Source organism: Suncus etruscus, chromosome 1 (genome assembly GCF_024139225.1).
Source record: "Suncus etruscus isolate mSunEtr1 chromosome 1, mSunEtr1.pri.cur, whole genome shotgun sequence".
In the NCBI taxonomy this organism is placed as follows: Eukaryota; Metazoa; Chordata; class Mammalia; order Eulipotyphla; family Soricidae; genus Suncus; species Suncus etruscus.
Genome location: NC_064848.1, coordinates 67949385 through 67974228, shown reverse-complemented (window position 1 = coordinate 67974228; position 24844 = coordinate 67949385). Strand labels below are relative to the sequence as shown.

At 37.6% G+C, this 24844-nt stretch overlaps 1 protein-coding gene across 1 annotated transcript in view; it reads right to left on the bottom strand.

The window, feature by feature from the left end:
• The window catches only part of PUM3 (pumilio RNA binding family member 3), a 48293-nt gene that overhangs the window by 10961 nt on the left and 12488 nt on the right, over window positions 1-24844 (bottom strand). Inside the window, exons 8-13 of the mRNA XM_049773314.1 lie at window positions 23294-23468; window positions 19696-19799; window positions 18092-18170; window positions 15820-15918; window positions 14138-14191; window positions 9437-9517 (exon numbers count right to left, since the gene is read on the bottom strand). Coding sequence (XP_049629271.1) covers window positions 9437-9517; window positions 14138-14191; window positions 15820-15918; window positions 18092-18170; window positions 19696-19799; window positions 23294-23468 — 592 coding nt within the window. The remainder of the gene's footprint in view (window positions 1-9436; window positions 9518-14137; window positions 14192-15819; window positions 15919-18091; window positions 18171-19695; window positions 19800-23293; window positions 23469-24844) is intronic.

The window sequence follows — 24844 nt, the reverse complement described above, 5'->3', positions numbered from 1 at the left end:
TTATAGATTCAGGTCTAATTTCCAGGTCTTTGATCCATTTTGAGTTGACTTTTGTATAAGGAGTGAGATATGGGTCGATTTTCACTTTCGTACATGTGAGTTTCCAGTTGTACCAACACCATTTGTTGAATAGGCTTTCTTTGTTCCATTTCATATTCTTGCCTCTTTTATCAAATATTAGTTGGCTGTATATCTGAGGGTTTATGTCTGGGAATTCTGTTCTGATCCACTGGTCTGAGGTCCTGTCTCTGTTCCAGTACCATGCTGTTTTAATTACTATGGCATTATAGTATAGTTTCAAGTGAGGTTGGCTCACATCAAAAATAATGGAAACAACTTTTGTTGGCGAGAATGTGGTATGAAAGGAACTCTCATCCACTGCTGGTGGGAATGCCCCCTAGTCCAACATCTATGGAGAAAAGTCTGGAGAGTGCTCAAAGAACTCAGAATTGAGCTGCCATTTGACCCAGCAATTGCTCTCCTAGGCATATACCTCCAAGATGGAAGGACATTCATTCCAAAATACGTATGCACCCCACTATTTATTGCAGCAATCAGTATAATAGCCAAATCTTGGAACCAACCTCGATGTCCAACAACAGATGAATGGATCATTAAGATGTGGTATATATATACAATGGAATATTACATGGCAGTTAGAAATGATACAATCACAGACTTTGCAGCAACGTGGATGGACCTAGATCATGTTATGTTAAACGAAGTAAGTCAGAAGACAAAAGAAAAATACAGAATGGTAGCACTATTCTGAAACACCTAGAACACATTTTATACACAACTAATACTTAACAATCAAATAACAGGGTTTAACATGGTAGAAACTCCGAACACTGTAATAGTCAACATATACGTGGGAGCAGTGTCCAAAATACATGAAAAAGGAATAATGCAAAATTTTGATTACAGAATATGCCATAAAGAAAACAATAACAACAGAAACGGCAGCATAGAGAGAACAGGTAGGTAATCAGACTTCTACAACAAAGGCCCACAATAATCCCTTGGAGTTCGTATACAGGAACACAAGTATAGAACACCAAGGGAAATCACGGACTGCAATGGCAACATACCATAACACTACCTTTTAATGCCTTTATCTTACTATATGTTAAATAACCTCTCAGCTTTTCTGTCCACAGGCGCCCTTGGATACAAAGGGCGGACAAACTAAGGTGGCAATTCGGGATACCACACGGGATACCATACCTTGCATGCACTACGAGATGGCCACGAGTAAACTCTTTAACATACACTTTATCTCTAGGTAATACCTCCATTTAGGAATTGAAGCACGTGATCATTCAGATCATTGAAGCAGTACCTGAGATGTACAGACTTAAACCACAGGCTCGATTCTTCGAACACTTTTAATTAAACCAGCATTCCCTTGCTAGTCTCTCCTCTCTTCTTACTACTTTTCTTTTCTTTTTTTTTTCTCTCTATTCTGCTTATTACTTTTTTTCTCTTTCTCTTCCCCTTTTCTCTCTAAGGTATTTTCTTTTTTCTCTTCCTTCATACCCTTCCCATATACCTTCCCCTTTCTCCCCTCCGGAAATCCAACTATCCCTTTACCCCTCAATCCCATCCAGATTTTCCACCATATTAAAATTTTTCACCCTCAGTCCTTATTCTATTAGGCATCAAGATCGACCTCCTACTCAACGAACCAGTACTCTGCACTCAGGCGAGGGGACACCCAGATAAACCCACACCTTGTCTCCTGAAAGAAAAGACAGCCAACTCCCCTGTGGACTCATGCTGCGAGGCCCTCCCTACTAACTCTCCCTAACGCGGACTGTTCCTTGAAACTGGGCCTAGCACCAAAAGTATCCCCATTGCAAGAACTCTTCCAAGACCTCCCTGCCGCAAATTTTAATAATCTGAAAAAATTGTAATCAAATTCTTGTTGTTGATTTTTCCTTTCAGTTCATGATTACCCCCAATTTAACGTTTTTTGCCTGTTTCACTAGTTTATCTCCCCCATTGTTTTACATTTGTTTCTTTAGTCCTAGTACCACTGTGTTTTGGTTGTTTTAATGCCTAAATTGACTGTTAGATCAAAAATTGCCTTATTACCTCTTAAATATAATCTTGTGTCTCTCCCCGCTGCAGTACAAAAATCAAACACTGCCATCACCCTAGCCTTATTAAAAGGCCTAGGTGTTATTGGTGTAAGCACAAATATTTATTCATTGGTTCATACTCTAGAATCTGCTAATGCCTTATAACTGTGGCTAAAAATGTTTACAAACTTAAAGAAGTTTACACTACTGTTGATTTCCTAGCAAAGAGTGCAGAATAACCGCCGTGGTTCAAAATTAACATTTTTTTTGAGGGAGGGGGGAATTTGTGTCATCCTTAGAGTAAAATGTTGCTTTTTAAAATAAATTCGGCTTAGCTAGAGATAGCATTCAACACATAGAGGATAATTTAGTAAATAGACAAAAAGATATAGAGCAGAGTGAGAGCTGGTACAAAAATTGGTTTTCTACCACTCCATGGATAACAACAGTGCTCCCAGCCTTTTTGGGGCCCTTCATTGGCTTTATGTTGCTAGTTTCCTTTGGTCCTTGGGCTTTTCGCAAACTCACCACCTTCGTAAAGAATCAAGTGGATGAAGCAACCAGAAAGGACTCAAAGGTTCTGTACCAACAACTATGCACCTCAGAAGACCAGCTGACACCTGACATCTCCACTCCTGCCAACTCTCCGCCACTTAAGTTTGAAGTTATCGAGGAGCTGGCGCATAGACCTCAATCTGTGCCTTGCCAAGCTTTGGAAACGACTGAATCAAGGGTAGCAGATGCGGTGACTGGAAGCCCCACACCTCTTCACCCAGTGTGGCCAGTCCACCGAGGCACGTCTGTCCCTTCTATATTGTATACTAAACAGGGGGAGATGTGGGAGATCGAGCACCCCACATATCAAAGGAACTCTGAATGAATTTTCCACCGCCTGTCTGATTCAAGTCACAAAAGTTTGCATAGCCCCGAACCAACAGAAAACTCTACAAATAAATTTAGCTCAGCACAAAGAATCTGGCTTAACCAGATGCCTTAACCTTTCCATGGAAACCTGTTTTTGTAACTGCTCTCAAGTATGTAGTTATTGACATGTTTTTGTAAAGTTTAAATTATGATCCTTATTGCTTGCACAAAAGATAGATCTAAATGGAAAATAGGCTAAACAAATAATTGTATTTGCGTAAATATCATTTAGCTATTTGTTTAAGAATTTGCTTCCCCTCCCCCTATCATGCCAGGTTCCTCTTTATCCTTCCCGCCATCAAAATGTGTTTATGCTCCCATTGGTTAAAATTGTTGTACTTGTACAAATCTGATTGGTTTATGTTTCAATCCTATGTTACTAAAATAGGCCCTGGATTGAGCTATTATGAAAGGGGCCCTTGGGCTACTGTGAAGGTTAGAAGCGCTCAGGCCATGGGGGTACTGTTGGAAAGTTGTGTGCAGAAATAATGTTAACCGTATATTAACTTCTGATCTTCAATAAAAATAAGCTATTATAAAAAAAAAGGAAAAGAAAAAAAATATATGTACATACACATATATGTGTATATATATGTGTGTGTATATATACTTATACAGAGAGAAAAGAAAATATCTCACTCAGATGCAGCAGGGCAGGAGGAAATTAGGGAAAGTGGTGGCAGAAAACATACACTGGTGAATGGTGTTGTGCATTGTATAACTGAAATTCAATCATGCATACTTTGCAACTGTAAAAAAATACTCCTGACTGTATTGTGAACAACCTGTATTATGGTCTTTAAATAAAGCAATTTAAAATGTCAAAAAAAAAAAAAAAAAAGAAATGAGTACATACAGGTGTTTAAAGCTACTTCTTATTCATGTAAGTATAAAAATAAATTGTGTGGGAAGGGCTAGAGGGAAACTGGGGACATTAGTAGCAGAAAATGTGCACTAGTGAAGTGATGGGTGTTGTACAATGTATTATGACTGAAAGTTAATCATAAATAACTTTATAACAGATAGTAAATCAGGGGCCGGAGAGATAGCACAGTGGTAAGGCATTTGCCTTAGACGCAGAAGGACAGTGGTTCGAATCCCAGCATCATATAAAACTTAAAATATAAGTGTGATCATTTAATCCTCCCTCAATTCACCCTTATTCTAAACCAATTTTACCACCAAAAAAAACACTTTGGAAAAACAACAACAAAAAAGTTTTGAATGCTAAAGAATACTAACAATCATATAATGTAAGAAAATATCAGTAAGTTGGAGTATAATTAATTTTGTGTCGAATTTGGTCTTTGAGTTCAATCTGTATAATATTCGGCAAATCCTTTAACCTCATTAAAGATAAAAGAAAATCATATACTGACTGACCTGTGGTCATTATGAGAAATAAATCATAAAGTTCCCACTGCATACTGAAAATTGCTCTGACAAAATTAATTCATACTAAAGACACATCTCTAGTATACACCCAGGAAATTATCTAGAGCAGAAGGATCTGTGCATTTGGTGTCTTCTTGTAAACGAAACCAACAATAAAAGTTCAGTTTTAAATATTTTCAATTTAGCTTGCCCTCTTAGAAGAATTAACGTAGATAAAAGGTGCACAGCAAAGAGCATTTGTGTTTTGGCTAGATGACAACTTTGAAGTTGTTAGGAGCTCTTGTTCACAACCCTTTTTTTTGTTTTTGGAACACACCCAGCAGCACTCAGGGGTTACTCCTGGCTATCTGCTCAGAAATAGTCCCTGGCAGGCACGGGAGACCATACGGGATGCCAGGATTTGAACCAATGACCTTTTGCATGAAAGGGAAACACCTTACCTCCATGCTATCTCTCCGGCCCCCACAACCCTCTTTTATAAGTGAGAGATGCAAACTGCAAAAGGTACAAACTGTGAGTAAGGTTAGAGTGCATATGCATATTCAGTAAAAGGAAGAAATGTCAAAAGCAACACATACTATGGAGAACTAAAACTAGAATGCATAGTTCTTGAATACTAACTTTCAGTGAAAGGATGAAAGCAGACAGTAAAATAATATCATCTGAAAGAAATGATATAAAGGATCTACCATACACAATTCTAAAGTAGGTTATCTGCAATAAGAAAATGACTAACCTTACCATGAAGTGCAAAAACAAACAAAAACCCAATAAGAAGCAAGAGAAATTTGATACCAAGAGAAAAATAAAGAGTTTTAGTTAAAAGAATACTTTGCAGTTAGAGACATAACTACACTGAGAACTATCATAACAATGTGAATGAATGAGGGAAGTGGAAAGCCTGTCTAGAGTACAGGCAGGGGTGAGGTGGGATGGAGGGAGAATTGGAACATTGATGATGGGAATGTTGCACTGGTGATGGGGGATGTTCTTTACATGACTGAAAGCCAACCACATTCATGTTTGTAATCAAGGTGTTTAAATAAAATATTATTAAAAATAGAATACTTTGCGTAGAAGGATGTTAGATCACAAGACGGTAACTACAACCTTCTCATGTGCTTTTACATTTATTTTTTATTTTTACAGTCATACCTAGAAGTGCACAACACTTCCCCTAGCTCTCTGCTCAGGATAGTGCTCAAGGACCAGTTGGCTGCATGCAAGGCAAACACATTAACCCTCAAGCACTAGTCTTCTGTCCCCTCAAGTGTTTTGTGTTAAAAACATGATTTTATACATAAATTCACTTTTGGGGCTGTATTCAAAACTCCTGAAAGATGCAGTTTACAAGAGAATAAAACTCTGGAGATCGGCTGCACAACAATATGCCTCTATTTAACACTACTGAACTGTACACATGGCAAATTTCATGTTGAATGTACCTCAGTGCAATTAAAAAGGAATAAAAGGAAGATTTATCACCATGGATATCATATTTTCAGAAGCTGGAGGGAAGTGGTGGCTGCTTCCTGTATAAGGTCACATCTCTGCCATGGTCTCCCAGTGACCCCACCCATCTCCCTGCCTGCTCAATGAACATTCCAGCTTTTGACTACAGTTAATAATGATTAACTGCAAAATAAATAGACAAAGCTGTAGAAGTTGACAGAATGTCTAACTGGGAAATCTAACAATCTGATACTTTTTGATACTACCCTAGGGAGACTGAACTGGGGCATGATCTGAGCAAATAGAGCACATTTAACATTTCAACCAGGTATTTCTAGAAAATCCAGTTACTCGTATAAAGCATAGTAATCCTAAGCTTTCTTAGCTATTTTAAAAGCATTTCAAACATACATTTTAGGAGTAGCTGTGTAGGAATCATACAATCAACTATAACAACTAAAGTGTTTCATATCAAGCAACCCAGCACAGTGACACTGCTAAGTGTCTTACATAAATAAGGAGATATATAAGAATGCTCACAGCATTATTTAAAAAGAGCAAAAATAATGTTATAAGTTGTTAAATGATCAACAATCTAAATATTCACTAACCGGAAAGTGGAAAAATAAAGGATTCAGAATTAATGTAAGCAAACCCACTGGCCAAACCTAATCTGTAAGTCCACTTCAGTATATCTAAGAGTGTTTTTAAATTTTATCTTATCTCATTTATTTATTATTTTTGGTTTGGGGCTCACACTGGGTGGTGCTCAGGGTTTATTCCTAGCTCTGTACTCAGGGATTACCAGGGAACAAGCCTGCATAAACCATGAAAAAATAGTGTCCTATCATTATGCTACCACTCTGGTTTGATTTTTTGAAGTTTTATTGGCGGGGGGTGGGGGCGGGGAGGGGCGCACACCCAGTGATACTCAGGGGTTATTCCTGGCTATACACTCAGAAATTGATCCTGGCTTGGGGAACTATGTGGGACGCCGGGGGATGGAACCGTAGTCCATCCTGGGTTAACGTGTGCAAGGTAGACGCCCTACTGCTTGTGCCACCATTCCAGCCCTCTTGTTTGATTTTTATATTTTAAAAGATGTAATAAAACAAACAGGAATAGGTTGACAGAGGTCATGTATAGCCCAGGAAGTCTCAAATGACTATTATATGGACCCTTATGAAAAAGGCCAGCTAAGTGATCCCAACTAAGAAACATAAGCATAATAAAACCACAAAACCCAGCAAGTTTCTGGAGAAAAAACAAAAGATATCATTTAGACAACTTATAAAGATTTATAAACAGGCTACAATATATACCTGCAGAATGAACAGGTAAGAAAATTTAGGCAAATAATAAATACAAAAATAATCCTATGGATTTGGAACAAGGGTAGACAAGGCAAACAAGAATAAGTATACAAATGGCCAAAATTTTCATTGTAATTGTCAAGTTTTACTCTGTGAGAAGCTGAGTACTCACTTTATTATGTTTTATGTCCTTCTGTATATTTAAAAGATAATGCATTTAAAAATATGCGTCAATATGTATTCAGCCTAAAACAGCAACTGGCCAATGTACTTATTTTCTTATTGGAGAAACACTGCTGTCAAAGCAACTGCGTTATACCAATAGTTCGAGAGTTAAAAAGATCCCATTTAAAAAACAGATCAAATTTCATGTTTATTTTAGAAAGCAAAATAAGTGGGAAACAATATGTATTCATTTTGAAATGTGAGGGTTCAGCTGACCGAGATTGTGATCTCAACTTGACATTCCATTAAGTTTGGTTATCCTGATCAACACTAATCTTTTTGGTTATTTTCAAAAAGTGCTGCATACCTCAACGAATTTTTTGGCAAATGGGTGAGAGAAAGGCAAGAACAGTTAGCATCCCAGAATTTCATCTCTAGTCATAGCTTGATACAAAGAATGTGTTGAACATTTGACATATAGAGGCAACCAAACAGATTAGTAAACCAGGCCATTCTCAAATTAGGCCAAAATATGAGGAAGTCATTAGGTATGTGGGTGAAATAGTTGTGAGAATCAAACTGAGAACAAGGAATGAAAAACTATTTCAATGGTAACTTTCAGAGAATTAGACCTCTGGGGGGGGGGGGGGAGGGGAGAATTAATCTATCAGACACTTGTGACAATTCTAAAGGAGGTTTGGTTTCTCTGGAAATCCATCTGCCACAGTCATGCAAATTTAAGTTGTCACGAAAATATTAAACAAAAGCAAATTTTCAATAGCCCAGTCTATTTCCATATCCATGAAACAACTTTATTCATTAGCCAGTCTATGGTCTCTCACATTTCTGTCACTACAATGACAACAATCGTTATTGATTAGTCAAAAGAGTAATAAAGTCACAAGGCACATGTCAAAACACTTGGTGACACAAAAGCCTTGCCAACTTGATTCTTCCCACAATTCTCTCCTAAAGAAGCCTTAAATTAGCCAAGAGAAAAGTATTTGGAAAATGAGAAGGGCATGAGAAATTCTCATACACTGAGATCTAAAACTGGCATCAAGAAAATAAACATCCTTTCCTTTTACTAGTCAATATACTTCCTTTCTGTATTAGTTCAACTGGTTCAGACAGGCTATGAAAAGAGCCACAGCACCACCATATGACAACAGGTAAATTCTTTTTGAGCATCCTTCAGGTTCTCCTATAGATGGTATCAAACGTCTCCAAGGGCTCCATTCGATTCAAACATTAAATTTTGTATTATTTTCAGATAATTAACCTGTATGTAATGAAGATCACATAGTTTTTAAACTATTTCCAAATGTGGTCACTGCTCCCCACCTAAGCACCGTGCCTCTGTCGTAGAACAAACACAATAAAGTGAAAAAGAGAAAGATAAGATTAAAGAATCAGAACTACAAAAAGAGGCAACCATTATAGAAAAAAGCAAATATGTTGGGACAGTTAAAGGTTAAGAGTTTTTACTGACATCAAACTTATGGTTAAATCTGCAGTCAAATGTCATTTCATGGTCACTATATCAGGCTGAAAAGAACTGCTTAAATGAGGGGAAAGAAAGCTAGCACTTTAATTTTGCCAATAATTTCATATCTAATTCTATGACAGTGTTCACTAAAGTTATAAGTATCACAACTGAGCTCTATCAGTTTGTCTCCGTCAGCTCAGTCAACACAGATATATTAACATTTGGTAATTATAAAAAGGAAGTTTCTCCCAAAGGGATGAAAGAGAAAAAGTGACCGCGATCTTCTCTTATTCTAGATAAGAATTCCTAGATAACTGAAGAATTACTGTGTAAAGTAATTTCTGATCAAATGTAAACAGCACACTGCACATTTTTACTCAGTATGTGACAAAGTCTACACAAACACATGCTATTTTAACTAGAATTTAAATATTAAAAGTATAATTAATATGAAATAACATGATCACAGTTCAAATAGGAATAAAGTAAACCCAAATAAATATTTAACTAAAACAACTAAAAGCAACAAAAATACAGAAAGCTCAACTCAAAGTTATTAATAAGTAAACGAAATGTGTACATTAAAATTTAACTCAAACTCAAGAATTACTTACTGATAAGATTATTTGCTTCACAAGCTTCGTATCATCAATACAATCAAATGCTGCCAGTAAAACCAAATGAGAGTATTGTCCCTGTAGAAATAGAAGTCAGTAAGCAAAGGTTAAAAAAAATAACAGGCTCACTTTTATTCCACTAATTGGACTACTGTATAAAGTTATCAACAATGACAATGTATCAAACATAATATAAATAATATAGATAAAAAAACATTTGAAGGTATATAGAACAATATAAAACACTTTATGATATTGAGACTAAATGGATCTTCTAGGAGGAAACATCACTCTCAAAAGAAGTGAAAGCAGAGATAAACAGATAGGACTATATTAAGCTGAGAAGCTTCTGCACCTTAACGGAAATAGTGATGAGGACACAAAGGTCACCCACAGAATGGGAGAAACTATTCATCCAATATCCATCAGATAAGATACACAAGATACTGATGGAACTTAATAATAATAAAATATCTAACCACATCAAAAAAATGAGAAGAAAATAATGAACAGAAACTTCCTCAAAAAAGAAATACAAACGGCCAAAAGGCACATGAAATATGCTCCACATCACTAATCATCAGAGAGATGTAAATCAAAACAACAATGAGATACCATATCATGCCACAGAAACTGGCACACATCACAAAGAACAAGAACAATCAATGATAGCAGGAATGTGGATAAAAAGAAACTCATTCATTGCTAGTAGGAATGCCGCGTAGGACAAAAATATTGAGATTCCTCAAAAAACTGGACATTGAGCTCCCATATGATCCAGCTATACCACTCCTAGGAATATCCCCTAGGAAATGAAAAACACAACACAAATATGCCTTCTGCACACCTATATTCATTGCAACACTATTTACAATGGCCAGAATCTGGATATAACCCAGATGCCCTTAAACAGATGAATGGCTAAAGAAATTGTGGTACAATGGAATACTATGCAACTATCAGGAGTTGAAGTCATAAAATTTTCCTATACCTGGATGAACATAAAAACCATTAAGCTGAATAAGTCAGAGGGAGAGAGACAGACACATAATAGTCTCATTCATCTATGGGATTTTAAAAAAATAAAGGGCATTACTGTAGTAAGACCCAGAGACAATAGAGATGAGGGCTGCAAGGACTGGCCATGATATGAAGCTTACCATAATGAGTGGTGAGTTTAGTTAAAAAGTAACCAGACTAAAAAAAAATAATTACACTAACAACTATCATGGCAATGGTAATGAGTGAGAGAAGTTGAAAGCCTATCTTGAATATAGGCAGGAGGTGGGGGAGGAGGGGAATTGGAGGCATTGGTGGTGGGAATGTTGCAACGATGAAGGGGGCTCTTCTTTTTATGACTGAAACCCAACTACAAACATGTTTGCAATCATGTGCTTAAAGATTTTTTTTTTAAAGGAACATCCTGGTGCTAGATAGATAGCATGGAGGTAAGTCGTTTGCCTTTCATGCAGAAGGATGGTGTTTCGAATCCCGGCATCCCATATGGTCCCCTGTGCCTGCCAGGGGCGATTTCTGAGCATAGAGCTAGGAGTAACCTCTGAGCACAGCCAGGTATGGCCCAAAAACCAAAAAAAAAAAAAAAAAAAAAAGGAACAACCGTTTTTGTTTTTGTTCTTTTTTTGGTTTTGGGCCACACCCGGCGGTGCTCAGGGGTTACTCCTGGCTCTATGCTCAGAAATAGCTCCTGGCAGGCACGGGGAACCATATGGGATACTGGGATTCGAACCAACCACCTTAGGCCCTGGATCGGCTGCTTGCAAGGCAAACACCGCTGTGCTATCTCTCCGGCCCCAAAAGAAACATCCTTTTTTCATACCAGGACTTGGTTAACTTTCTCTAGGTTGACTTAAACAGAAGAATCATTGAAAGTATATACCTTAATACCAAACAGCAGACTTTAAGGAAAAAAAAAAAAAAGGAGAATGTAATCCCACTCCCACTTAAAAAAAGGATAAAGAGGGGTCAGAGAGATAGCACAGCCATAGGGCGTTTGCCTTGCATGTGGCAGACCCAGGACAGACAGTGGTTCAATTCCAGGCATCCCATATGGTCCCAGGAGCCTGCAAGGATAGATTTCTGAGCTCAGAGCCAGGCAGGGGATAGGGGAGGAGAGAATCTGAAGATATTGGTGGCAGGAAAGTGAAGGGGAGGGTGTGCATTTTATGACTAAAACCCATTATGAACATGTTTGCAAGCATTGTGCTTAAATAGATTTTTTTAAAAGGAAAAAAAAGAAAAAATTGAAGACAAAAGATAGCTCCATCAGCTGAGCACATAGGGGGCCTATGTTCAATCCATGTCACTTCTTTCCTCCCAAACAAAGCCAGAAATGACTGATCCCCTGATCACTGACAGGTGTGGCCCCCGTTCCAACTAAAAAATCAGGGGTAGGAATGGAGTGCATGCTCTGGATGCTTTGCATGGGGGATTCTTGGGTTTATAATCTCTGACCCTGTATGGTTCCCCAACACAGCAAAGAGTCGCCCAAAGCCCCCAAATTTACAAACTAACCTGTTACCCTATTAATGAGTAATTCCTTAAAAAAATTAAACAAAAAATTTCAAAGTAAAAACCTAACGGAAGTAAAACAGAACTTAATATTTATGTAGAGTAAGGGCCAGAGAGATAGAACAGCAGGGAAGGTACTTATCTTTTTGTTTGTTTTGGGGGCACACTGACAGTGCCCAAGATTATTCCTGGTTCCCATTCAGGAATTACTCCTAGCAGTGCTCTGGGGACCATATAGGATGCCAGAGATTGAACCTAGGTTGGCTGCAGGCAAGGCAAACACTCTACCCACAGTACTATCATTCCAGCTCCAAAGATGCTTGTCGATGCTGCCAACCCAGGTTTGGGCCCTGGCACTACATAATGATTCCTCAAGCACCACCAGAAGTGATCCTTGAGCACAAAGTCAAATGGCTGAGCACAGCTGGGTGTGGCCTCAAAACAAAACTTTAGTGGAATAAAACTATATAGCATTCTAATCATAAAAAAGTATACAAATGCAAGTGTATATGTGTATATATATATATATATATACTCACATATAAAATATACATGTTATAAGTCAACTCTATAATAATCTTTGAAATACATGTCATTTTCACTTTCTTTTGCAGTTGAAAAATTACAAATATTTTTATTTATTTATTTTTAGAGGAAAAGGTAGGAAGAGGGAGAGGATGGGAGGGAGGGGGAGAGGGAGGGAGAAAAAGTGAGAGAGAGGGAGAAAGAGAGGGAAAGAGAAAGCAGTGAGAGGGAGAGGAAAATAGAGGGAGAGGGACAAGGAGAGAGGGTGAGGGAGGGAGAGAGAAAGTGAGAGGGACAGGAGAGAGGGAGAGGAAGAAAGGGAAAGGGAGTGGGAAAAGGAGTGAGAAAGGGGGGAGGGAGAGGGAAAGAGGGAAAGGGAGAAAGAAGAGAGAGAGAGAAAGAGGGAGAGGGAGAAAGGGTATATATTTTAATTTTTATATATTTTTTGGTTTGGGGGCCACATTCAGTGACACTCAGGAGTTACTCCTGGCTATGAGCAGAGAAATAGCTCCTGGCTTGGGGGATCATACGGGACACTGGGGGATGGAACTGTGGTTCATCCTAGTTTAGCCACATGCAAGGCAAACGCCTTACCACTGCACCACCACTTCGGCCCCATATTTTCATTTTCTATCATAAATAATCCCATTTCTTCCAAATGATCCTAAGAAATTAAAATAGAAATAATAAAAAGGAACCAGGGATATAATTCAATGGTAAACTACATGTATTAACAGCTAAAGGCCCTGATTTGAGCACCAGCATCACAATATATATTTATTTGTGTATATATATACTAATACACTTTGTATAAATACATACTTATATATGTTTTATATATAAAATACAGGTATATACATGTAGACAGAATATAATAGCTCAATAAAAATGAAGGCTTTGAAGACAGATATAGCAACACAAGATTACAAATTTTATACTGTGACTTTCATACTAGTAACCTTTTACATATAATGAAATCATTTCCGTGATGCTAACAGTATTAATATGATTTTTTTGGTTTTCGGTCACATTTCTATTTAAATTTTGTTACAGGAGTCAACTGACTACTGGGATATTTATATTAATATTGTTCCTAGCTTCCATATCTACAAAAGATACAGGCATGCATATCATCACACATATTTATTTGTATTTGGATAAGATGGTCTATTTACCAGAACCAAAAACTAAGACTTACGGCAAGGTTTTTGGAGTACTATCAATATCACCAATAAGTTAAAAATAAAACATAATACATAAACTATTACAATCATTACTTGACCGTATAAATTTTGTCTAAAAACAATCCAAAACTTTTCTTGGTTTTTGGTGGGAAAGATGCTCTGTAAAAAGTTCTGAAGAGTAGTATTTTATGATGTTTATTTAGAGGCTAAAATACATATGAACTCATATCAACTGGGTAGTAATTTTCATAATAACTTAATTGGACAAACATAAAAAATAGTAAATATCTTCAAAAATGGTTAACTATCACATGCGAGAGGGAAAATGTTATTTTGTATAAAATTAATATATAAAGATATACTGAATACATAGAAAAAAAGTGAGCACAACTTGTCTCACAAGTTTCTATAACAGATATAAATTTGTTTTATTCTTATAATAGGGTTTTATTATACTTACATTAGCTACCTTTTCAACATAAGTCTTCATTGTTTTCACAATTACTTTCCTGTCCTAAAAAAGAAAAATGTCTAGATGAACATCTGTAGGTTTTAAAGTTATTTAGTTCAAAGATTTAGCAATAGGGTTTTACATAGTCAAAATTTTCTGTAATGTTAGAATAGCCAGAACCAAAAAAATTTGTAAGATTATAAAAGTTCTCTTAGAGCTATATAATCTTAGACTTATATGTGATAATCCACCTAGTCATAAAAATGGAATCATAAAATGATAAACTGTAAAATAAACCTAATGAAACTAACATCTTCTAGAGTGAGAAAGAAGAGAGTCCTCCTTTATCTGTTGCAGGGAAATGAGTGTTGAGCCATACCCATCAATGAAGATCCCTTTTTTATGTCTACTGTTTTCAAAGGCAGATATGTCATTAGTGCATATTTGTTGAATTGAAATTAAATGAAAAGTGAACAGAGTCATTTGTCTTTGAAAGGCAGAAGTATAAGCAAAAAATGCTTGTAGGCTGAGGATATAGCTCAAAGAATTAAAAGGCATGCCTTGTATGCTCAAGGCCCAGAGTATGAATCTCTGCCCCCACCACTACATAGTTGCATCTGTGCACTGAACTGTCATATCTGCTCAACCAGGCTGAATAGCATGAGAAATGGGCTCCCCTTTAGAAGTGATAGCACAGTAGGTATGGCATTTGCCTTGCATGTGGCTAACCCATGTTTGAACCTTGGTATCCTATATGGTTGATCCCGTGAGCCTGCCAGGAATGATTTATGAGAACAGAGCCAGGAGTAACCCGAGCATCCCCAGGAGTTATTATTATTATTATTATTCTGTTAAATATTCTTATCTAATATGGTTTCTCAAAGTACTTAACATTCATGTGCGCAAATGTGTAACTATTATTCATTATCTTCTCTTTCCACCATCACCTATAAGACTAAGTAAGAAATGAAAGAGTCTAAAGGCTCTTTTTATAATCTAACATCCAGGACTAGGAAGCTAGCTCAAGTTTTAGATGCATTACTAGCAAGTGCAAGGATCCAAGCATTGCAAACCACCAAAAACCACTGGTGCCACTACCAATCACCTGTGGTGAGAGCACTGCCAGTTGCACTCTGTAAGGAATGATACCAACAACCCCAAACCCACCTCATTTTATAGTACTCAATGAAAACAAACTATTTTGTTAGTTTGTTAGTACAAAACAAACTATTAGATTTAAACAACAGAACTAAGATTACTTAAAGAGGGTAGAAGAGAAAGGTTCTAGGGATAAGTGGAGGAGGATATTAACAATTTAGTAGTGGGGTGAGGTGTGGTGATACTATACTCTAAAATTTACAGTTTAAATACTTTTGGGGTAGAGGGGGGTTGTTGGTTAACACCTGGTGGTGCTCAAGTATCACTTGGTGAACTGGGGAATGATACAAAGATGCCAGGGATCAAATCTGGCTCCACTACATAAAAGAAAAGAGCTTACCTTGCTGCACTATTTCACTGGCCCCTAAAATCTTAACAATTTTATAAACAAATGTGACTTGAATGAGAGCTAGATCTAAAGAAGAGTCTATTTCCTATTGAGTCAAAAGGCAAAACTTGGCAAGAATAAAGTCATTTATGTACAAAAAGGCAAACCAGAGGCTCAATCAAAGCTGTGCCGATTGTTCATTTACCTTGGGTGTGCCATGCCAAAGGCAGTGCATGGCTACTCTGGCGCCATCATGTGTGTGTGCCAGGTATATCACTGCTTCTCGGATGGCTTCAATCATTTCCTGCAAACAAATAGTCAAATATAGTTGGGGCTTTGGCTTAGCATTTCTTTATGATTCTAAAGATCTTTGGCTGAAGAAATAGTTCAAGGTTCAATGAGCATGCCTCTCACAACATGGTGCCCAGAGCACTGCTGGGTACAGCCCTGGAGGTCTGTAAGTACTGCCAGTGGCCCAGGTAATCCGCATCACCCCAGGGCTGAATCATATAGCACAGCTTGGATTCTTGCATTGAACAATCAGCCTGGTCAGCTGAGAAATGCTGGGAAAGGCCTCCTAAATATTGCTTGGCAGACCTGCATTTCTCACTCCCACTTACCCCAATCTGCCTACAAGGCTCATTATTCAAAGAGATTTAAGACAGCACAATCAATTTTACCAGATCATGTGAAATACACAATTACAAGATTGTTCATGAATTTCAGTCTTAAGAATATTCCGACACCCATCCCTTCACTAACATACATTCATTCCCCGCCCTCCCTCCACTCACACACTGCCTCTATGGCAATCACTTCTCACTCTGTACCACCCCTTTATTCCTTTTAGTCATTGTGGTTTGCAATACTGTTAATGAAAGAGCAAGCATGCATATCACTTTACCTCCAGAGTGCTGTCAATTCCACCAGTTCCACCTGTCATTGGCAGAGTGGTCCCTTCTTTGTCTAACTGCATTCTCCACCCCTATTTCTCCCTTTGTGGCAAGCTTTCTACCATAGATCAGTTTTACTGTCTTTTGTTTCTAATGCCTTTCGATATTATTGTCACACTAAACAAACAACTTAATATTTATTAGTAATCATCTAATTTATCATTAAAGCCCAGAAATACCCTCTTACTAACACATTCTTTTCCATATAAGGTACAGGAGATCAAACTCAGGTTGGCCACATGTAAGGAAAACACAAAACAGCAATACTCAAGCTCCTAAATGATTTATTTGGAAAGTCTATGAGTGGCTATGATAAGAGGGAGCTGCAATCTTTAACCTTTATATTTCATTATGTCTCACTATTGATAACATTTTAATAAAAAATAAAGTATTAATTCTCTATAAGTAAAGCTTATAAGGTAAGCTTACTCATAACTTTTAGTTTTCATTTTTCCCCATCCCTAATTTTCATATTTAATACGCATAATTTATTTTATATTTGAAAGTCTACCATATAGGGTATCCTTTTTCAGTCCACTCTGAACTTAAACTTTATACTAAATACAAAGTCTTCTGACTAGATTAAGGTAGAAGTCCATTTTCATTAATAAGGAAAAATTTCGGGGGCCAGAGAGATAGCACCGCGGTAGGGTGTTGGCCTTGCAAGTGGCTGACCCAATATGAACCTGGGTTTGATTCCCAGCATCCCATATGGACCCCCAAGTCTGGCAGGAGTAATTTCTAAGTCAGGAATAACAATAATTTCTGAGTCAGGAATAGCCCTGAACACCACCAGGTGTGGCCCATAAGAAACAAATATAAGGAACAATTTCTACCTTAGCTACCTTACAATCCTTTCCTAGCATAAATCTTAACATAGCATTTATCTTACATATTTATTTTATGAAGCTCTTCAGAGCTAATCACTTGCAAAGTTCCATATATTACAATATTTCCATCAGCAGAAAAAAAATTTTGTAATGCATTCTCAGTAAATACCTCCAAACATCTGTCTCAGTATTTCATATGTTACCAGTAATTTTGTGTTACTACTAAAACATTCAATACTGAAAAAGATAAAGACATCCCTTCTTCGTTTACATTCAAATAATCATTTCCTCAAACTTTGAAAAGAAATTCCTAGTATTGAGAGATACTATGATTTTATAGAAAAATAAAAAGAACAAACTCCAAAATTTTAGCAATAGTTGCTATGATCATAGAAACACAAGCTTAAGTGTTAAGTGGTTACTCGGCGTCAAAAATTCCCCAATATATTAAAAAAGTCATTATTTTAGTTTCCTGTTTTTATTAGAATGAGGATAAAATGCCATGAGTACACTACATAAAGCAAGCAAAATTCAAGGGGCTGAATGATGTTCTCACCAGACTTTCATATACAAAGGTTAGAAAATCATCTAAAGGAATAACTCTTTAAGACGTCCAAAACTACACATATCAAAAGTAGTTTTACATTTTTGCATGTCTACTTTTTAATTTTAAAATTAGAAAACAAAAACTTACTGATCTTAACTTTGGCGTTGCATAAGTAAAAAAGTCCAAGAATACTTTATGTACCAATGAGTGCTTAATCACAGCTTCTCTGAAAACAGAAAAAAGAAGAAAAAAAGATCAGAGCTAATATTAAATAAAGGTAAGATTAATTGCTTAAGATACTAAAAATAAATGAAATGACTTTAGCAAACACAATTTGACAAAAGATGTATCTTTCACCTATACAAAATATATAACAAAAAGAAATTTTCAGGCTATAAAATAATTTTAGCAATAGCTATAAACAAATAACCTAACCTGTTAATGAGGAAATGTGAATCATTTCCAAAAATCCAATAGTTTCTAAGGACATCCTTTTTTTTTAGCCCTACACTGCACAATTTTTATTTGAATAGGTATGGACCTATTTTTTCCATACAACTATTATCAATCAAGTTAATCTATGAAATATATACTTCTCTTTCATTCATTCATTCACTCAATTGTTTGTTTGTTTGTTTGTTTGTTTAAATTTTGGTTTGGTGGCCAGCAATACTCTGGGATTACCCGTGGCTTTGGATTCAGGAATCACTCCTAGTGGGGTATGAGGATCAGGAGATGCCAGGGATCGAACCCAAATCAGCTGTGGGCAAGGCAAGCGCCCTACTCACTCTGGCTCCGAATAGATCCATTTCAGAGAATAATGTTAGTAGAATTAATATCTGAAAACATCAAAATCGTAACAACAATACTTATCAAAGACTCTTGGAGGAGCAATTAATAAATTCAGGTTAGAAATAGAAGTTAATGTTCAGGTACCACAGAGTCCAAGTTCAGCTTTTTACAATCTTCTTCTGTTAATAGTCCCTTCTGACTTTGCTTTCTACCTTACCAGCTAGTGCCCTAGTCTTGTGTCATAAAAACGATAAACTCACTTTTATCAATTATCACCTGTGGCCTCTTAAAACATTCTATGGGGGTCTACAGCAGGGAGGGTATGCCCCTGACAGAGAAATTCTGACATGGAATGTCCATGTAGACAGCAAATACTTTTTGCCTGTATGGTAAAACACTGTTCTGAGTGTTTGGAGACTATAAATGCATTAAATATTCACAACTTGAGGCTAGAGACTAGGTAGCAGGTAAAATGTTTGCACCTCACCAAATCAAGTTTGACCCTCAGCATTCCATATGGCCACCCAAGCACTGTCAAGAATAACTCCTGAGTGCAGAGTCAAAATAACCCCTGAGCAATGCCAGAAAATGGCCCCCAAAATCAAGAAGTCAAAATAAAAAATCTTCACATCTCCATACATTCTATTAATTTATCTCTACAGATATGGACTCTGAGATGTAGAGAGAAGTTAAGCTGACCAAGGTTAAAAGTTAAGTAACTAAAGTGGGCACGGCACAAGAATAACACACAGACCATCTGATCCCTAGGTCTCAGTCTTAGTCATTCTACTCTGGTACAAATGTCAAGGTTACAGGTCTGGCATTTTAATTCTATCCAATTGAAATAATTGACCATATTTGTAAAAACATCTCACCTTTTCAATAAAAAAGATTAAAGATCTCTTTCAAATGCCATTTAAGAAAAAAAAACAAAACTGAAAAACAAAAAGCTTTCTTACTTTTGGGCCATTGGAGTGAGAATCTGCTTCATTTCATCCATGATAAGCTCTAGTTTTTCTGGCTGTACTTGCAATACTTTTTCCAGAGTTGGGTGATCTGCTGACTGTAACAACAAATCAAATCTCTCTAAACTTGAGTTTTTCCAACTTCAGAACAGATAAAATCAATTATGCTTACTTTAATTTAAATTAACTTAAAATGTAGTTAAAAACTTCCATATTTACATAACCAAAGAACTACAATTAATATGTTGCAACTAAAACTCCTGAATTAATTCCTGCTTATCTGAGTCTTTGTTCATCCATCCTCCAATGGACTTATAGGGGCCAGAGAATGCATAGCAGGTAGGACAATTGCCTTATATGTGGCTAACACAGGGTTCATTCCCAACATCTCAACCCTATCAGAACTGACCCCTGAATGCTAAATGTGCCCCCTTGTTCTCCTCAACAGCAACAAAAAACAGTACCATGCACAAAATAGGTTGCTCTTGGGCCCGGAGAGATAGCACAGCGGCGTTTGCCTTTCAAGCAGCCGATCCAGGACCAAAGGTGGTTGGTTCGAATACCGATGTCCCATGTGGTCCCCCGTGCCTGCCAGGAGCTATTTCTGAGCAGACAGCCATGAGTAACCCCTGAGCAACGCAGGTGTGACCCCAAAAAAAAAAAAAAAAACAAAACCACAAAACAAAACAAAAAAATAGGTTGCTCATAAATGGAGGCAAACCAGGAAATAGTGAACTAGTTCATCATTTACATTCCTTGAGATCAGTGTATGTTTATATTCTAAGGCAGGGGTCTCAAACTTGCAGCCCACGGGCCGTTTGCGGCCATCCATACAACATTTTGTGGCCCGCGGCCAGCCTTCAAATATCGCAGTATTCACGATTATTTGCTGACCGAATAATCACAATAAAAATCGCATTAAGCATTCGCATACCCCGAGCAGTTACGTTTTTTCTTACTAATGCGATTTTTATTGCGAGTATTCGGTAAGCAAATAATCGCGAATACTTTGCGCCTAGTACAGACGTCATTTCCGCTGCTCCTGCCCACTGTCCCTTGCATTATCAGAGGCCTAAGAGAGAGAAGGGAGAGAAGTTTATTACAGAATTAGATTTTGTCATACTTTCATCATGACTTCATCAAAGTCTGCAGTGAAGAGAAAGATTGATGACGAGCACAATTTCAGGAAAAGTGGGAGACGCAGTATTTCTTTGTTGAGCACAGGGGCATCACCACATGTCTTATTTGCTCAGAGAAAGTTGCAGTGCACAACGAATACAACTTGAAAATCCATTATTCAACTAAACATGCTGAGGAATGTGCAAAATATCAAGGAAATGAGAGAGCCAAGCGGGTTGCCAGTCTTAAAGCATGTCTAATGAGGCAACAGATTTCTTCAAGAAAGCAACCAAAGAGAATGCTGCATCAGTCGAAGCTGGTTACATGGTTAGGGAGATGATTGCTAAGGCAGGGAAACCATTCACATAAGGAGTTTGTTAAAAAAATGCATGTTACAGGCTGAAAGTATTATCTGTCTGGAAAAGAAAGGTCAGTTTAGCAAAATCAGCCTTTCTGCCAACACTGTGGCAGAGCGCATTTCTCACATGTCAAGTGACATTTATCATCAACTCTGTGAGAAAGCCAAATGTTTTGATGCATACTTAGTTGCTCTTGACGAGGGCACAGATATAACAGACACTGCACAGCTCACAATTTATGTCCATGGTGTTGATTGCAATTTTGAATTGACAGAGGAGCTGCTCACAATAATTCCAATGCATGGCCAGACCACTGCTAATGAGATATTTAGGCATCTGTGTGATGCCATTGAGAATGCAGGTTTGCCATGGAAGTGGTTTGTTGGAATAATAACCAATGGAGCGCCATCAATGACAGGGAGGAAAAATGGACTGGTGGCACTTGTTCAAAAAAAACTTGAAGAGGAGGGTGTAGAGAAGGCCATTGCTCTTCACTGCATTATCCATCAGCAGGTCCTTTGCAGTAAATGCCTGCCGTGTGACAATGTGATGTCTGTTGTTGTGAAATACATCAACCAAATCAGATCCAGGGGCTTAAAGCACAGGAGGTTCCATGCTTTTTTAGAGGAAATGGAGTCAGAATATGGAGATGTGCTCTATTTCACCGAGTTACATCGGCTCAGCAGGGGAAATGTCCTGAAAAGATTTTTTGAGTTGAGAGAAGTGAAAGCCTTCATGGAGAAGGATGGGAATGCTGTTTCTAAGTTGAGTGACCACAAATGGCTCATGGACTTAGCTTTTCTTGTAGACATCACACACTAAACAAGATGTTACAAGGCCCGGGGCAGCTTATCAGTGCTGCCTATGACAACGTGAGAGCATTCTCCACAAAACTTGTGTTATGGAAATCCCAGCTCTCTCAGATAAAACTTTGCCATTTCCCAGCATGCAGGTATACCATTCAGTGGTGAGAAATATGTTGATGCTATTTTTAAGCTAGAGAAGGAATTAGATCACAGATTTGCACACTTTAAAAAGCACTTTCCAAATTTTTATGGACCCCCTTTCCTTTGATGTGCAATATACCCCTCCTGTACTTAAAATGGAGCTCATTGACCTGCAATGCAACTCTGATCTCAAAGCCAAGTTCAGGGAGATTAGTGGAAAAGCAGACATGCATGGGCAATTTTTGAGAGAATTGCCCCCCAAGCTTCCCTGAGCTTTCCCGAATGTTCAAGCGCACCATGTGCCTTTTTGGGAGCACATATTTGTGTGAAAAGTTATTCTCCACATTGAACTTCAATAAGTCAAAGTACAGGTCTAGACTTAATGATGATCATCTTCAAGCCATACTGAGGGTCTCAACTGCTTCCTCTTTAAAGCCAAATGTGGTTCAGATTTGTGAGAAGTGCTGTCAAGTATCTGGCAGCAAGGAATAGGCAAAAGATGCCATGTTCAGAAGAACTGTTCATGATCTTCACTCAATGTTCTATTCATGTTCAGAAGAAATAATTAAAACTGTTAATAATGACGTTTGCGGACTTTTTTTTTTGTGAAATCACTATGCGGCCCTGCCTCATCCCAACTTTGCCTCCTGCAGCCCTCAGTAAATTGAGTTTGAGACTCCTGTTCTAAGGTCTGAAACGAAAGTTTTGTTTTAGGTCCATTACTAGCATTTTTAAGATTTAATCCCTGAACTAAATACAGGGATGGTTCTCTCTACTTCCTTTTCTCTCTGGATATAACTGAAAACGGGGTGATTCACATGTCAGAAATGGAGTATTTTACAAATCACTATTCGTTATTAAGAGCTTTCCATTTACATGTGATTAGTTAGAAACACAGGTACACAAGCATTATAAAGGGTATCTAATATGGAAATAAAAACTAGTTTAACTCAAAGGACTTTAAGGTAATGCACTGGAAAAGAAAGAAATTATAATATCATCACTAATGTGATACCAGAGATAAAATAATCTAAGAGCAAGAGAGAAATAAAAAAAGTTTGAGACAGTCACAAAGGACCAGCCAAAATTAAAATTCAGTCTGAAACGGGGCACTGGAAGTTAAAAAAAAAAAAAAAGCACTTAAGAAAAAAGATCTTGAAAACTCACCTTGTAGAGCTGAAATGTGTTTCCATACAGTTCCTCTGTCAGCATGTTCCTCTGCTCCAAGATGGCTTTGTCATTATAAGCATACTCTATGATGGCCGAGGCCTCAGCATGCCTGAGCATCTTCTTCACATGGCCCTTAAAACTTCTCATTATCTCTGCAATTTGTGGTTTGCTCCTAAATCCAATATGAACATAAAAATTGGAAAATGGTTGGAGAAAGCTGAGTGGCATCAAAATAGTTGACTTCTCCTAAAACCACTGTATATATGCATGCATAGAGAAATGACATGGAAAGGAAGATCAAGTAAACTGCTTTCTCTTTTTATCTTACTACCTTCTCTCTTGTTTCCCCAAGTCTCAGTAAATACCAGAGATGGGGAGGGCATTTTGCCTTGCATGTGATTGGCTTGAGTTTGATCCTCTGCACACTGCCAGGAATGGTCCCTGAGTAGAGTCAGGAGGAACTCCCTGTGCACTTCCAGGGGTGGCCCCCACAAACAAGAAATAAAAAATGAGAAGAGACTGAGGAGCGAGTAGTTAAGAGAACAGACTTCAGATACAAGCACACAGGGCACAAGACAGGGATTTGAGTAATTGAGAACGAGCAGTGATGAAGATGTATGATAAGGCCCAGCCCAGGATCACAGGTCGGAGGCGGGAAGGCGGCTGCTTGAGGGGTGCTGTGAACTCGCCAACTGTTTCTAGAGGGAAACAAAAAAGACACAAACAGCCTCCCAGGGTAAGCAACTCCTGTGTGGTAGGGAAGGGCCAGTAGCACCACACCGAGATTCAGTCAGACCCCAGGGAAGCCAGGCATAGAGCTGCCCCCAAAAATCATCTCAAGCTTTCTAAGCTAGTTGGTAGCCAGCTGCCTATGTTTGAGAATTGGTTCTTCTTATCAGCTGAGAGAATCCAACAAGACATTTCATCTCTCTGTCTACAGCTTCTTCAGTCATAATATTCAAAAATAAGATGTAAGGATTAAAGACGCAATAGATAATAGATGATACTTAATAAATGCCAATTCCTGTAATTAAAATGGTCACTTAAAAAAGGTGCAAAATGAGAAGGTAAAAAACAAAGTAGTAAGAAACATGAATAAAATATATTCTAGGATTCTCTCATATTACAAGCAAACCCAAAATAACCAAGCTATTTAATAGCCAGGAATAATATTTTTGAAAAATGTATCATAATTTTTGTTGTTGCTAAGTTCCAGAATATTATTATATTGGAAAGGAAGGAAGGAAGAAAGGAAGGAAGGAAGGGAGGGAGGGAGGAAGAAAGGAAGAAAGAGAAAGAAAGGAAGAAAGAGAAAGAAAGAAAGAAAGAAAGAAAGAAAGAAAGAAAGAAAGAAAGAAAGAAAGAAAGAAAGAAAGAAAGAAAGAAGGAAGGAAGGAAGGAAGGAAGGAAGGAAGGAAGGAAGGAAGGAAGGAAGGAAGGAAAGAAAGGAAAGATAAGAAAGAGAACAGAGAAAAAGAAAGGAAGAAAGAAAGGAAGGAAAAAAGAAAGGAGGGAAAGAAGAAAGAAAAAGAAAGAAAAAACAAAAAA